The sequence below is a fragment of the Astatotilapia calliptera genome, chromosome 22 (genome assembly GCF_900246225.1).
Source record: "Astatotilapia calliptera chromosome 22, fAstCal1.2, whole genome shotgun sequence".
NCBI lineage: Eukaryota > Metazoa > Chordata > Actinopteri > Cichliformes > Cichlidae > Astatotilapia > Astatotilapia calliptera.
The window spans coordinates 27,068,726-27,084,931 of NC_039322.1; the positions used below are offsets into that span (position 1 = coordinate 27,068,726).

The 16,206-nt window shown below is 39.0% G+C and overlaps 1 protein-coding gene and 1 long non-coding RNA gene across 2 annotated transcripts in view; both read right to left on the minus strand.

The window, feature by feature from the left end:
* Positions 1–3,718: 3,718 nt before the first annotated feature.
* On the minus strand, positions 3,719–8,178 carry LOC113015390 (uncharacterized). Its single transcript, XR_003271098.1, has 2 exons — positions 7,571–8,178; positions 3,719–5,860 (listed from the first exon to the last, which is right to left on the minus strand). It is a non-coding gene; the product is annotated as an uncharacterized LOC113015390 (long non-coding RNA).
* A 582-nt stretch (positions 8,179–8,760) lies between these two features.
* The window catches only part of khdrbs3 (KH domain containing, RNA binding, signal transduction associated 3), a 153,442-nt gene continuing 145,996 nt past the window's right edge, over positions 8,761–16,206 (minus strand). Inside the window, exons 8-9 of the mRNA XM_026157422.1 lie at positions 14,784–14,836; positions 8,761–9,955 (exon numbers count right to left, since the gene is read on the minus strand). Coding sequence (XP_026013207.1) covers positions 9,864–9,955; positions 14,784–14,836 — 145 coding nt within the window. The 3' untranslated portion in view covers positions 8,761–9,863. The remainder of the gene's footprint in view (positions 9,956–14,783; positions 14,837–16,206) is intronic.

A 16,206-nucleotide genomic window follows, 5' to 3' on the forward strand; every position in this document is an offset into this window, starting at 1 on the left:
CTCCCACAAAACGCTACGCCCAGATGAACAGAATCAACTTTTGGAGAATAATGGACAGTGTTTTATTCTTATGGTTTTATTGCATGTTTTACTCAGGACTTAGCCCAGATTAGCCCAGATGGGCTAAGTCCTGAGTAATTCCTGGTGAGAAGAAACTCCGGTGATATATAAAACGGAGACTGTCGCTGCCCCCTCTCCTTTTTCAGTTGGCACCAGAGCGAAGAGGCAGACAAGGACGGCCGAGGAAGCTGATCATTTTTTTTTTTGCCCCGTTGGGACTTCAGTGGATTTTAATGTTGTGGCTGAGGCCATTGACTTTTATTGTATTGTTTTTAATGCTTTTAACTCTGTTCTCCCTGGCCAGGGGTGTTTTTAATTGCTTTAAAAAAAATTTTTTTTGTCGTTAAATAAATCGAATCTTAAAACTTGCCCATTATAATATGCTATTGCCTTGGCTCCCCCACTGCTCTGTCCGAGTCAGTGCATGTGCACTAGCATAGCATGCTAATTTCCGCTAGCTCCAATGCTAATTTCCGCTAGCTCCGATGCTAATTTCCGCTAGCCCTCTTGCATTGAAAATACCCTTTCTGAGGATAAAGCAATGAGTCTGTTGCACTTTATACTAAATGTTATTTGAAAGTTACGGTCATATTACTAAGGTATGGGTGTAAAATGTGGTGTTTTGTGTGAATTTATGTTAACATGTTTATTTTTCTCATGGTACTAATTTTGGTTTTGCACGCTAAATATTAGTAATTTGAAATTAAAGAGCCTTAACCTGCACTTTACCTAGTTTGGAACTTTTGATAACTCCTAAAGCCAATGTGTATTTCTAATGTACTTCTGAGGTATTTAGTATTGTTTGTGTTTTCTATGCACGTTGAAAATTAGAATCAACAAGGGTGTACAATGAAGAATTATATTGAAAGAAATCTAGAAACACTGGTAGCAATTAGTTGTAATAAGCTATAGATATCAGAGCCGAATGGTTGAACTGTGTTCTGAGCAGTTGCCCAGGTCAGGGTTTTTTTTTTCTGTGCTTATTTCAATCTGGTTGTTCAGTGATGACGCGACGAATCCTACTTCCGGGCCTAAAGTAGTCTGCGTTTAATATGGCTTTTGTGTTGTTAACATGTTTAATGTTATGTATTTTCTTCTATTTGATCTCAAAAAGCTCCTAAAACAGTCAGTGATCACTGTTGACCTCCCTCGGCTTTTATTACCGCTAATCATTTATTTAAGCTCAGTTTTTGAAACCTTAGGATGTAACTACAGCCCAGCCCATGCAGCAGTATATGAATGACTAACCTCGTATTGTGGATGGATTTTCTCAGTTGTTCTCCTGGTTGAAGTTTGGTCCTTTTGCAGCATCCTGCCATGCGATTACATTTGTTCCTGACCACCGACAACACTCACGTTAACTTTTATCGAGTGGAAAAAAAAGTTAGCCTGTTTATATTATGCTAACATAGCTGTGTCGCTAGCGGTCACGTAGCACATCATTATATACCAGCTAGCCAAACTTCAGTAACCCTACAAACGTCACTGCTGTTTAGTTTTCTGTCTTCATTTATATTGGAAGTGATAACAGAGTTGTACGTTTTAATTTGTTTCCAAAACCCCGCAGTCAGGACATGCTATATTGTATTTAGATAGAAGCTAGCTTCTAACTCTGTTAAATGTCATAAATTCCGTTTTCATGGATGCCTGGATGTTAAACTCAATTTTTACACCTGGTAGGGCAGAACGCTGATCATTTTATTAAAGATGAAAGACTTTAGACAGTTTTTCAACTCTCAGTAATGCCATAGTGATCGTTTGATATATTGCAGCGGAGTTTAGGACCAGACACGGCTAGTGACGTCAGACTGAACAACCGGATAGGGTTGGTTTTGAAAACCCGAGAAGAATCGAGGATCACTTTTCCAGTACTGGATGACGAGCCCCAGTCCAAAGAGCTGGATGAACTGGTAGATTGTAACTCGACTGGTTACGAACACACAGTTACTATTGAATATTGACAGACTTCTTCCTAGCGGTTCACGTCCCGCGATGCAGGGTCCTGCATCGAAGGAAATTGACTTTTAAAGAAGGACACAAAGACAACACAAAATTGGGTTTATTTTCAAAAAGCGCGCTCTACTTTAGTTTAATTGTGCACAACCTACTGAACTCTTATTGTTAATAAATGCTGTTTTGTTTTCCATAACTGTGGTGTACAAGTCCTCTGTCAGACACCCTTGGCTCCTATGAATCTAGAACCTGTCTAGCCCATATTTTCCTTCTGTCCTCATACTGTGGTTAAAGATAACTATACTGCATTCAAAGAAGGCAAGAAGTAGCACTAGCAGGTCTTACATTCCCACTACTTGTGTTACACCAGTGCTACAGTACCATAACGCCATATCTTCAGTACAGTCAACTTTTATACGACATCGCTCACCCTCTGATGAATTCACCACTGCATCTGATGTCAATCAGTCGTGTTGTTCCTATTAGTTGCTTGACTTGAAATTAACTGGCAGATCATTTCCTTTAGTTTCACAAACAACTATTTCTGTACTTCATAACTGTAAATGTCTTCCTGAATTGACATCTAAGCAACTTTTCACTATTTTTTCAAAGCTCGTTACTCCATGTCTTTCCCTCTGGTCTGTTTTAATAAAGAGTTTAAAAGCCCCCCAAAATTTATGCTGGAGCTACACACATTAAATTTGGTAATGTACCTTATTACATTTAGCATAGCGATTAGAAGTTAGTTATGTGCACAGAGAAATGCTTATACCAGCGCAGCAACACTGTTTTTCCCCGCCTGTGCCGCACAATTAACATTGTAGGGTTAATAGCACTGCACAAAGCTAAACGTGAAATGCCTCAGCCCTCTGACTCCAAATGCCAGTTTGGAGTCAAGGTCGTTTTATGGTAAAGACTCTGCTTTGACTACACAGATGTAGCACAATAAATATGCGATTTGACTTCACATTTGGGGTTTGTATGCTTTTCCCTATATTCCCTGTTTTTCTTTGCCTTTTTCTATCAGTTTTTCTTTTTCTTCTTTCTTTTAAACATGTTCCTTTACGTGTCTTAATTTTGATATCATTTGCTTTTGTCACTTCATGCTCTTAGATGAATAATGAAAAGTTATGTTATGTTTTTAAAACTAATTTTTAAAAATTAAAAAAAAAAACTCTTGACAAAGCATTCTTTGTTTTCATTGCTAGTATTTGCTGCCGTTGACTTGAAGTCCTTTGGAGATCGATCACACTCAATCTAAGCCTCCATTTAGTAAGTGACACACAGTGACCTCTGGTCACATTAGTGTTCACTTCAGGAGACACGGGGACACTTCAACATTGATCAGGGTGTTTTAATCTCAGTAAGATTAAGAGCCCTCCAGTTAATTACAGAACAAACAGCTAGAGGCAGCTGCTTTAGATCCTGAACATGATTAAGGCAAATACTAGTGGGTTAGCACACTTCATGAAATCAAAAAGCCAGTGCTTTTTATGTTTTCAGCTACAACAGATGTAATTAACCATTATTATAGTCGCATATGTATAACAGTCATCCAATAAGTGCAACATATAGGCAAGATAACACTAAAGCAATAGCTAGAGGCTATAGGTTTTTTCTCCCCCTTTTAAATAAATGTAATTAAATCTGGTATGTGTGTAAACTTCTCTTTCCAAAACCAATTAAAAACCACACACAGGCTTGATAGCATAAATACTTTTTAATATTCTTAAAGATTATTTGTATGAGTATTAAAAAAAAGTCTGAGTAGTTAGCAGGGCTGCCACTGCTGCAAGTGGGTCTTCAGCTTGAACCTGTTCTGTGCAAGTCTTTTCAGGGTCTCTTCACATGAAATACGTGCTAGCTTATGATGAGATAAAACAAATAAGGAGCCAGATTGAGCTCAGTTAGGCATATTAAAATAAATAAATAAATAAATAAATAAAACAAGTGCAGTAAAATCCCCCTACCAACATTTTTCAAGGGGAACTCAAAGACAGTCAGAAAATGATCCACGACGCTCTGATCTCTGGTCAAGAAATAGTCCCACTTATACATCCCAGGATATTTCATTTTTTGGAAAAAAAAAAATGTAACGCAAGGTCTTACAGTATGCTAAGCTAAACTAACTGGTTAAGTTAAGCTAGTCTAATGGTCTGTCAGCCCCCAAAAGCAAGTCTTGAACTTGAACTTGAAGCCAGTTTAAAATGCCTTAGGTGTTTATATAAACTAGCTTTGATTTAACTGGTCATTTGGACATAAAGACCGCATATTTTGACTCACCAATAAAGTCTAGTTTAAAAAAAAAAGGTTAAAACTTTTGGTGAGTCTATATTCTGAATGCCATATCGCTTTCTAGTAGTCTATGCGTTTGACAGATTTGACAATAACGCTAACAAACACACAACAAGACTTACTTTGATTCAAATATATTTAAGCCCAGTCTACCTGTTTGTCTGTTTGAAATGTTTGAAAGGAAAAACAAATACAACAAACAACTCTTATTCAAAAACTAATTCAGTGTAACCTTGAAACAGAGCACAGCGGGTTCAGTAGGACCCCATACCTCACAGTAAGAAGTTAACTGGAAAAAAAGGTTTTCACAGCCTTTTAGCACTTTCTAATTTTGCTGGTCTGCTCACCATCGATCTAGCGCTGAAATTGACTCGTCTGCCAGTGATAGATGACTGCATCCTCCCTTGTATGCATTCCTAATCAAATAAGTTGCTTTTAACTTTATTAACTTGGACAAGCTCACTTCAGATAAGCCTGTCCCTTTAAGCCACTGCAGAGTGGAAATCAGCCTCTGGAGGTGATGAGAGTTGACTCTGGGAGCCTGAGATGTGAGCTTTAGGTCGCTGTGCCATTGTCTGACGCTTGGCCTGAGGCTCCAGTGAGAATCACTTCCTCTAATGGAAAACTATTGTCTGCCACTGAGGACATACAGCTGTGAGGAATAAGGATCAGCCTATCTGGACTTATGCACAAGACAGAATGAAGCTCTCCACCGGAGAGAAAGCTATTTTGGAATTGTAATATCCACTGAAGTCGTCTCTGATTAAGCAGTACATCTGCAATAGACTGTGCTCTTGTATATGAGGCCGGGTGGTGTTTTCCTGCATGCTTGTAATGCATACAAAGAAGCAGAAAAACAACATAAAAGAAAAAAAGTAGCTATCTTTCCTTCCAGCGCTGGCATATATGTTAACTTGGGTAATGGGACTAAACATCTAAAAGTGTCAAAACAATGCAACAATAAGGCACTTGGTGAATTATTTATTCATTGGAGCTGATTTGATAGAGGTTAATGAGCACAACAGGGTGAGAATAGACGTGTCTCTGCTAGAATTATGATGCCTTTTCCTTAGCATGTTGCATTATTTATTTACTCATCCTTAGCTATGCCTCAGGATCTAACGCAAGAGGTAGACACATCCATTCTGATAACAGTTTGAATTGGGAACCATGGAAGTGAGGTTCACAATCAGTTCAGAGCACTCTTGCTATATGTAAAATGTATACACAGCCGGTGAAGCTCTGAAGGAAATATCCCCCGACAGACTGTCCCTGAGGATATGGAACTCCATTTGCCTCACGGGTTTCCTTCCATCCCTTCGTTCTGAAGATGTGTGATACAGGCACGATCTTTCCCCTCCTTTTTGTGCATCTCAACAGGTCACCACTCCATCCCCTCCCCCACAGGATTCACCTCGGCCCAGACTGTGAAAATCTGGACGTCTGCAATTCGTCCGAAGGACAGAGTCCGTAGCTTGTTTCTTTCCCTTCATCAGAAATGGGTTTGAATCTGTGTGGGCCTGAATGTTTGGAAGGAAACGATTCATCAAGTCTATCAAGGAAATAAAGAAGAGAGAACAATATGACGATTAACAAAAACAAAAAAAAAGGCAAAAACAATGCTTTGTTTGGACTGCACAACATTCATTGGCCTGCTGGCGAATCTAGGCAACCTAGTACTAGGGTTTCTTTTTTCACTAAATAGGCAGATTTTCAGAAGCCAGACCATGTTACATTTCAAATTAGGTTTTATACATTTTGGCATTACAGCTGTAAATGGTTTTCCATTGGGATGTTCCAAAGAGGTGAAAAGCCTTCACAAAGGGGTGGACTTAATTATACCCCTTAAAACAACACTCGATGTTCTATAGACTAATTGTGCGGGTGAGCAATGGATAGGCATTGCAAAAAAACTGGGAGGTATCAGGGGCCGTTTGAGGTTCAATGTCTTGCTCAAGGACATCTCAACCTGTGGACTAGAGAAGCCGGCTGATTGGTGAACAACCTGCTCTACCTTCTGGCAGATAATCCGGTGGGACTTGAATCCCCTCTAGAAGATTGTGGAAGGGCATAACAGGGGAGCTGCAGAGGGTTGAGCTTTCTAGAGGCAATTGTTAGAATTTCACAATCTCTGGAAAAACAGCTTTACTTCTAAAGATCCATTATGACAACAACATTGCGCTGCCTCAAAGTCACATTAATATTTGATGTGCTATGATAACATTGTGTCCTCTGCAGAATATTTCATTTTAGGGGTTTTTCACTTGACATTCAAACAGGTTAGACCATCATGTGAGAATTCCTCTGACAGGCAAACATTTTCATCTGGGAGGATTAGTGTTGTTCGACTGTAACTAGCCCTCAGCCAACCCAGATAAAACATGATCCTATTGGATGGTTGAGATGGTTGTGATCTTTATACTTGGACTCTAATAGAGAAGCTTTGCATAACATCCCTTCATAGTTCCCTTTTAGCTTTAAGTACAACCTTCATTTGAACTAACTTTCTCCTGATTGGTTGCTCCTCGCTTAGAGGTTAAGGCAGCAGGTGAGTGGGACTTATTCTTTTAACCAGATTTGGTGCCAAAGATGACTCTATCTGAGATATCTGCTCTCACTGATCATCATACGTAGCAAAAAGGTTAAAAGCAGTTTGAAGCCTTAGCCTTATAGGATTACCAGGATGTGACCCAACCTAATCATTTGAATGTGTTTATACATCGTTTTAAAAATAAATTGGATTATATTTTATTTTTCTGTTTTTTTAAGAATCTGTCTTGAATTTTGTTTAAAATAGTTTTGAGCATCAGCTGATTGGATCAATAAAATTAAAGCCTGAATTTCATGCGAACTCTTTTCTTTTTGGTAACACGTCGAGATTTTAAATAAATAAGAAAAAAATTAGCTTTGCCCTGTTTGAGATAGAGTGTGTTATTATGTTGTATCATTTTTAACATAAATCACATTACATGTCTGCACACTACTTGAAAGTCTTTGAAGTGTAACTGAAAATCATCATGCCTTTAAGTACTTTATATTTGTGATGTAGACCTGTAAATTAAGTTTACATGCTAAAACCCATAAACCTTATATAACTATGTACACTGCACTGTATCAACGCATGATTTCACATCTATACTACTGTTACATTGTTGCCTGTTCTCTTTCCCCACCACCAGATCCAACTTTGAACATAGCACGACAAGTTTAGATGAACAATATCATCACTGACAGCATACGCATGATGCAGCAAACAACATACCTTCAGCACCATTGGAATAAATGGATGGACGCCCCTGTGCAGCCAGTACTTCGACCTAGAAGGAAATATATAAACCAGTGTGACTATTCAAGTTTACGTCATAAACCCAGGTAACAACAAATAGCATGAAAAGAAATGTCAAGACACATAATATTTTATGGTTCAATTATTGTAACAGAGGACATATTTTTATCAAAGTCTTATGATAAAGTTATTTCACTACACAGTTAGGTGAAATATTCCTGCTATTTATCATACTTTTTTACAGGTTTTTTTTTTTCTTTTTTTGGTTACATACATCTAATTATTCCCAGCTTTGCAGCTGGATTACGCACTCAACAGAGACAGTAAAACATATTACACTGAAGTTTAGAGGGTTTATGAGCAGCTACATTAGGGGAGAGGTTAAACTGGGTCAGTTTGTTTACCTTGTGGAACGGAGGTCTTTTTAAACAGCTACTGCCATCCCTCTCTCTGCGGAGGTCAGCTGGGGGTCATTTAGAGTCTCTTTAATGGACGGGGCAGAGGCAGGCACTTTATATGACTGGGAAAGGGGTCACATGACCAGAGGAGAACAGAAAGAGCAAAACAAGAAGAGAGAGGGAAAGAGAGAGAGAACCCCCCCTCCCCCACCAACACCCTCCACCTCACCCCCTTAACCACACACCTGACCCCTGTGGGAGGTCAAGGAGTCTTTCTTTCTTTTTCAGTTTGACGTGGTCCTATGAGCCATTTCTGTAAGGGTAAACACCCAGAAAGTTAATGTGTGTTTACTGATGATGCTTGACGCGATCAGCGCTTGCTTCCCAGCGAATTATGTGAGCAAACAGAGCGGATAGATTTTCAAGAGCGCCGATGCCGTTATCGCTAAATCCCCTAAATCTCAGTCGGAGATATTTCCTACGAAAAGCAGCACACGGAGTTCGAATACAAATAGGAAACTGTTGTTATCCGATCACCAAGGTCATCTGCTAGGTCACAAACAGCTGTATCCACTATTCGTATGTATTTTTTGGGAAGTTCATCTTGCCTATGCCGATATTTGACTTTACGGTGATAATCACTGTGGCTTACTACATTAAAAGGCTTGTGTGTGGTTGTAAATATTGCAAGCGTGTTTTTTTGTTTTTTTTTAGTTTAAATTATAACGCTTTTTAATGAGTTCATAATTATTCTCTTTGACACAAGTATTTTCTTTCAAAATGTTTATTTAGCATCAACAAAGAGGGAAATATTAAAGGGCTTACATAAGCTTAAAATCAATATAGTGAACAAATCTCTAGATGGAAATGACTGCCAATTCACCAGCATGTGACCGAGCATCTTAAAACTCATTGTTATGCCTACACAGTCAGAGAAGTATATTGTTAAAAAGTCAAAAAAAAAAAATGACACCAAAATGACTTACTTAGATTGTCTAAAAAAAAAATTTTTTTTTAAAATTCCACAAACATTAAAAAGCTCCTGGACTGTTTTGCAGCTCTGGTTGTGCAGTGTACATAGAGTATGCGCAGCTATTTATAGATGTACTTAAGTGGATGTTTGGGGGGCATAATCAATGAACACAACTACACAGGCTTTTCAGAATAAAACAGCTGACAATATCCACAGTTACACACCATGCTTTTATAAGCCCTTTAACACTAAATAACTATTATTTTACAAAAAAAGAGGAGGAAACAGCAATACAATATGTATACAGGATGTTTTTTTGTCTTTTTTTCAGTTTGTAAATCATTTACAAGGGACACAATTTCACCGATTACCCCTCAGAGAAAATATCTACAGAACTGCACTTTCCTAGAACTAAGCTACTACATTTTTAAGAGATCAACCACGCAGTTGAAGGTCTAAAGAATAGAGGGTGATAAATTAAGTTGCACTGGCAGCTGTGTAGAAACATTGTATCGAACACCTTACAGTGGCTCGCTAATCATTACCAAGTTAAATAGCTTGATACAATGTCATTCTTCACAATCACATAGCTGAGAGAGAAACTTAATGTACTATGAAGCTTTTTTCTTAATCTTATTGTCCAGTCGATTTCTCCTAGGGGGAAAGGATAGATTACCTAAATTGCTTCACACTTTTTATCCAGTGGGAGTATCTTTTTAGAATCAGGGGGATTCCACGTTTTTGTCTCATTCAGTGTCTCGCTATGATCACCGTTTGGTTTGGATTATTTTTTTGCGGTTTATGTTTTCAATTCTAAAAAGGTGGGAGCGTCCATAAAAAATCCATTACTTGGGGTTGTAACAGCCATGAGGACTCAGGTGCGGGTTGTATAAACAGTTCAATATCTTGAGTATGGCTGATCTCTGTACACTCCCTTGGTTGTTCGTGCTGACGGAGCCTTGCTGCGATTGTTTGCCCACTCTTCCTGACCTGATTAAGAAGAAAAGGAAAGAAACAGATGTGGAGTGATTACAGAGGCGTCGCACTTAAATCAATTTCAAGCTCTATGCAAATACTGTAAATATGCTCCCTTCCATGCAATTATTACAGCACAAAGTTAGCCGTGCTCTGGGTGTCTGGTATTGATGAAAACAAAAAGCACTTTCATGCTGCGAGCACAAACAGCGACTCGCACCAAGAAGCTTGACTTTCACCTGGAAGTATTCATCACAGATAATTGAATGAGAGGATCAAATAGCTACTTGAAAAGAGCCCGTTTAGTGGCTCCTAGCAAAAAAGGTCACAATTACCATTAGCCCAAATCAGCCCAGTTCACCCGCTGGTACTGTCAATGTGAAAGTGCCAGTATCGATGGCACCCTTTGTCTGATCTTCAGCCAGCACTGAGACTTCCCTAGAGCTGGGCTCACAAAGGGATTTTTTTCCTTCTGTGTAAAGGCTCACTGTTGGCAGCACATAGCCAATACCCCTTAATTAAACCTGTCACCTCTCCACTGACAGTCACTTTGAAGAAACACACCAAGGTAACCTTGTGTTTTGAGAACATGGATGCACATCAACTCTGTTTATCTGTTTCCTTTGAACTGTCGTCCTCTTTTCAGTGTGCCGCAGCACCCCCCCCCCGGGTTTTCAGCTTCATACGATGCTAGGAAACACTCTAATGAGCAGGAGGTGCTTAGTTCTTCCACTTGTGTGGTCAGAAAAGTTGGGAAAGTTTTAAAAACTTTGACTTATTGCCAAAAACGAAAAGATATGAGTTTACGATGCATTTGCTTTGCCTAATTAAGAAGTCACAAACTCCCAGCAAAGTCTTATTCTGCTTTAAAACACAAAAATATGCAACATAAGGTGAATCTCTACAACACATATAAATTATACATTTCAGTAATTAAAAAGTTGATCATGTCTTTGCAGTCAGTCACTAAAAAACCTGTTTGACTGGCCTTGGTAAAGTGGACAGTGAATACTCTTTTAGAAGCTTTCAAGAGAAGCTAAATTAAAGCAGACACACCTTCGTATTAACACAGTGTTTTCATCTTTTCACCCAGACTGTGAGGAATTTACAGACTGACATTAAACCCAGGACAACCAGACTTGTGTATTTACAGGTACACACAAAGGCCGCACATACATAATCAAAGAAGGATGGACCTTCACAGTACAGTAGCATGTATTAGCCCTGCTATCACTGAAATGTACTTTGCAGGAGACGTGACCTTGGCCCATTTCTCACTATATCTTGTCAAAAGCTGACACAGGATTGCTGAACATTATCTGAGATTTGTCTGAACTTTGCTGCGGTCGGAGTTATTGGCGACTCTTTCCAGACGCGATAAACTGCCTGTAAAGCCGAGAGCAACATTTTCAAGTTGTGCTGAGGTGACTGCAGAGACAGATGTTACTGTGGCACAAACATCACACATGCTTAAGTTAATTAGAAATGTTGGTGAAACTTCAGTGACTGGGCAGATGGAAGTGCAGGGATCAAAGATAAATACTGTATGATCCCATCGAGGTCATGGAAGAATCTTTGTATAACGAATTTTAGCCTGCTAAGAAGCTGCTGGATCCACCCAAATCCCTTTTCCATAAGCCACGTTTTTTTATCCAGAATGTTTAAATGAATATATTTATTCCCCAATGCCTAAAGTATTGTGTTATTTTTGATTTTCTTGCATTTGTTTACATCTCTACTTTATGCCAGCACACAACACAATCTAAACAAGCCATGTTGACTTTCTCAAAGACATTTCTTCCATGAAACACAATTTAATATGTAACAGGCTTTCATTTAATCTGCTTTCTTCATAATGCCAGCACAGTAGCAAGTAATCTGCCAGTGCAGCATCTGTCATTTCCCTCTTTTCAGAGCTGTAAAACATGTGTGTATAAACACAATCCGTTCCCAGGTCAGCTCCCTTCTTTGCACTGCAGTTAAAGTTACTGTTGTTGAACATTTAAGTACTCCAAATCCAGTGTTATCTCCTAAGCTAACAACTCGCCTGGCACTGTATGAAGTACAAACAGAAACCAAACACAGTTGCACAGTAACCCTGCTATCAGTAGCTGGTGTTTTATAGGTGTAGTTAAAGGTGGTGCGGACAGGTACAGTTTTTTTTAGTTTTCTCATTAGTTTTGTTTGCCTCAGATTGGGAACCTCACCGAGGTGTGTCCCGCCTCTTGCCCTCTGGTAGATGACTCTGATAAGGACAAGCGGAAGAGGATGGCTGAATAGTTTTGCAAGTTCACAAAATCTTTTCTGTTTTCCACAATATTCTCTTTCTTGGCTGCAGTTAATGAAAAAATATTTTACCACCTAGTTTTAGCTTTAAGCAGTTTTAGGTAGCTATAATAACCTTAGTGACATATGATTCATATAGCCATATACGCTCAAATGTGTTTGAGTGAGAGTGATAGAAGATCCTGTTCACTGGAGCAGATTTGTAGAAAACAATGAATTTAGTAAAAAGTGAGTCTTTATAATGCTTGTTGTTAAGGATCTCCCAATAACTGGGACTCTGTAATGCTATTATGAACTATTTTAACTGAAGACTTTCTGATTCTTATAGGTACAACATTTTTAAACTACAATCTAATGTTAAAAATGTTTAATAATTGTATCAATACCTGTTTTGTCTTTGCTGTATTTGCTATTGTTACAAAGTCTTTTGTCCTCTTTTCTCAATCTAAAAAAAACCAAAACAGATTTTTGAACTCACTGATAATGTTACCTGCATAAATAATACTTTTTCTAGGTTTCAAAATGTTATGAATATTTATTAATGCACTGTTACATATTAATTGATGCTTCTTAACATATCTAGTGTTTTATTATGACTTTAATTTGCATATATGTGTGTGTGTGTTTGCAGAGCCGCATATGCTAAAGAGCATGCGGCTCTTTAGTCCTTATAGTGCGGCTCAGCGTGGTTTGGGAAAATTAAATTTTTTTAAAGTAATTAGCTGAAGTGTAATTTATTTATGTTAGTTCTTTTTTAACTTGTAGTTCTAAATTGGAAGATTATTGTGATATTGAAATATAAAAATACAATTATATTCTATTATTTTTTCATCGCTCAAAATAAGCGTCACACTCGCGGAAGCCGGTGTACCCGCCGAAACTTTCAACCCCAGGTAGGCCAATTATGGGTCTTCAGATCCACATAATGTCAGCAGCTCCACCGTGAACTATGTTAAAACAAACACCGCTCACGCCTCACAGATGACAGCTTACAGTCCTGCGTAAAGATGAAAGTGACTTCGTACAGCCCCGATTTGCAGACGCTGTGCGCAGAGGTTCGGGACCATAAGTCTTATTGTAAACATATCACGGCAGACCCGACGCTGTTTCCATGAACATGCTTTTCAGCATCTCTTTATTGACCACTTTTCACACACAGTTGCTGTATGCATACAGCCGGCTGTAGCTTTTCAGCTCAGAGCTCACACCAACACAACAGCATAGAGAGCACAGACGTTAAGGCGGCGAGGCGTGATTGCGGGTGCTGCTCAGGTGAGTCCGCCTCCCCAGAAGCGGCGCTGCAGACCACGCCCCGCCACACACATTAACCAGGTAAAATACATATTTAGGCAGAATTTTGCAAATATCTATTTTTCATCTTTTAGCAGCATAGTGCTTTTTTCCAATTATTTTTTAAAAGTCAGGTCAAGGCTCCAAAAGCCCAAAGACGATATAAATGTTTTTGTTTGCTACATGGATCATTTTAGTTCAGCTGGGTGTCTTTCTTTTTGTTATATTTCTTTAAGAGTTCAAAATGTGTCAGTTACATAAATAAAATGTAATTTTCTCATTAGCACTTCAAGGATTTCATAAGCAACACCTTAGTTGCATTAAGGTAAACACCACACAAAAGCATAAAGGTAAAAAACAATATATACAGTGTTATCTTCATTTTAGATGTCAAAAAGTATTTGCGGCTCCCAGTGTTTTTGTTTGCGTGGGAACCGGGTCCAAATGGCTCTTTGGGTTGAAAGGTTGCTGACCCCTGCACTAGGATGATGTTGGAGTAAATGTGCAGTCATATTCGTTGTGTTCCCACTAGTGCTGTCAGCGTTAATCTCGTTAAAATGACACTAACGCCATAACGCGGCAAATCTCCGTTAATGAGTTACCGCGTATTGCCTCGTGCGTGGAGCTGGACGGCGTTAACGAGCTAACTGTGCTAACGCACTAGTTCCCACCAATTGAGCATTGCGTGGCACATCTGACATACTGTTTTACTTTTGACCCTGATGCTTAACACCAGGGTCATGCTTCACATGAAAACCAAGATTGTGCCAATCGCCAGATCTGAATGAGGGTGGGGGAGGTTAAATTTGCCATGTTGCAACGAGCTTAGCTTATATCTGTATATATATATATATATATATATATATATATATATATATACACACACACACACACACACACACACACACACATTTTCTCTTCAGAAGTACAGGAATCACTCTTGGAGCATTTGTGGTTAGTTCTAGAGGCTAAAAATGTAAAATTTGTGTAATATTTCCTGTAAGGCAAGAACATAAAATTAAAAATTACATTTAGTGCTGTTTGGTCCTTTGTCATTGCCTAATTCTCTAAATGAAGTCTGGAAGGTCTGATTTATTACAATTCAAACTTTTCTCATCTTTAGGGCACAGGATTTTCGGGGTAGTGTGGCAACTGAGCTGAAGCCAGCAGGACAGAGTCAGCTAAAGAAAATTGACATTGTTCTGACAAATGAAACAAAAAATATTATGAAGAGAGTAAAAATACAAAAAAGAGGTCTGTAACTCACCGTATGAATCATATGATTCCCCACTGTGTCCGTATTCGTAGTAGTCATCTGAGCTGTAAAAACACAGAAAACAAAGGTGAACATCAGTATGAGGAAAACAATACAATTATCAGCACAGAAAGAGAGAGCAGCTTATTTTTCCCGCAAGTGTAGGACATCAAAGTCACGTTCATCGGAAGGCAATCATGTCTAATTCAAGCAGCGAGAGTAAAGGTTTTTGTTTTCTTTACATACGTGTACTCGGTTGGAAATGAAAGTATAAAACAAAAACAAAGAGCAAACAAGAGGCAGCTTTCAATCACTCAAAAGTTGGACCACATTTGCAGTTCTGCAAAGCAATTTTCTCCACAAGCTTCCAGTTTCATATCACTGCATATGGAGATCTATGAGAGGTGGCAACTTTAATGAAAAATAAAAAGATGGGGAGGCAAGTTGCATGGCGGTTTATTTCTTGTTTATTTATTTATTTATTTATTTGCGGCTGCCAGTGAGATGCTGACAGAACAATCCTGCGTCAGTATCATTCAGTAACAGCGCTATCATTCAAGAGAGGCAATTCATCATAAGGCTGCCACTGAGCCGACACCAGCCATCACAGCTGGGTCCTCTCCGCCTGCCTGTCACTCAGTCTGTCAGCGACAGCAGCACCTCTCTGCTCTCCAGATTAGAGAGCTGAAAGCACCAGCCAAAGCACCAATACACCACATCAACACTGTCTGACTGGTGAGGGCAAAGAGGTGACAGTAATGACACACCAGAGTGGAAGTAACAAATTCTCATTTTACTCGTTACTGTACTGGGGAAGCTTTTTGTGGCATTAACTAAAAAAGCCACAGTCCAGGAGGTTGAATCAGTCCGATCCAATATCAAATTACACCAAAGTTGGCAGAATTTAAGACTGTCGGGTTCCTGAAATTTAGTCTACTTTCACTGTGCTGTATCTACTTAACAAAAGCATAAAGTTAAATATTAACTCAATGTGTCACGATGAGTTGTGTGGCTGTCGGTGGCTGGACCCACGTGCAGGACTCGGAGACAAAACATTAACTTAAACGACGGCTTTATTTGCTGGAGAGTCACCTTCGGACGATACATAAACAACAACTTAAACTAACTAGACAGGAGATGCTGAAGGTAGACGACCATGGATACACACAACAAACGTGGAGGACGCAACAACTGGCAGGGAAAAACACAGGGCTTAAATACATACTGAGGTGATTAGGGAATGTGAAACAGGAGGAGAGCACAGCTGGGACTCATCAGACATGACAAGACAAGGGGAGGCAAAACTCAACACATTGACATAGTACACAGACTTTCAAAGTAAAACAGGAAACTGAACAGACGAGGACTAAACTAGGGGATACAGTGACAGAAATCAAACCCAAGAGAATCAAAACACATCATGAAAACAAAGATA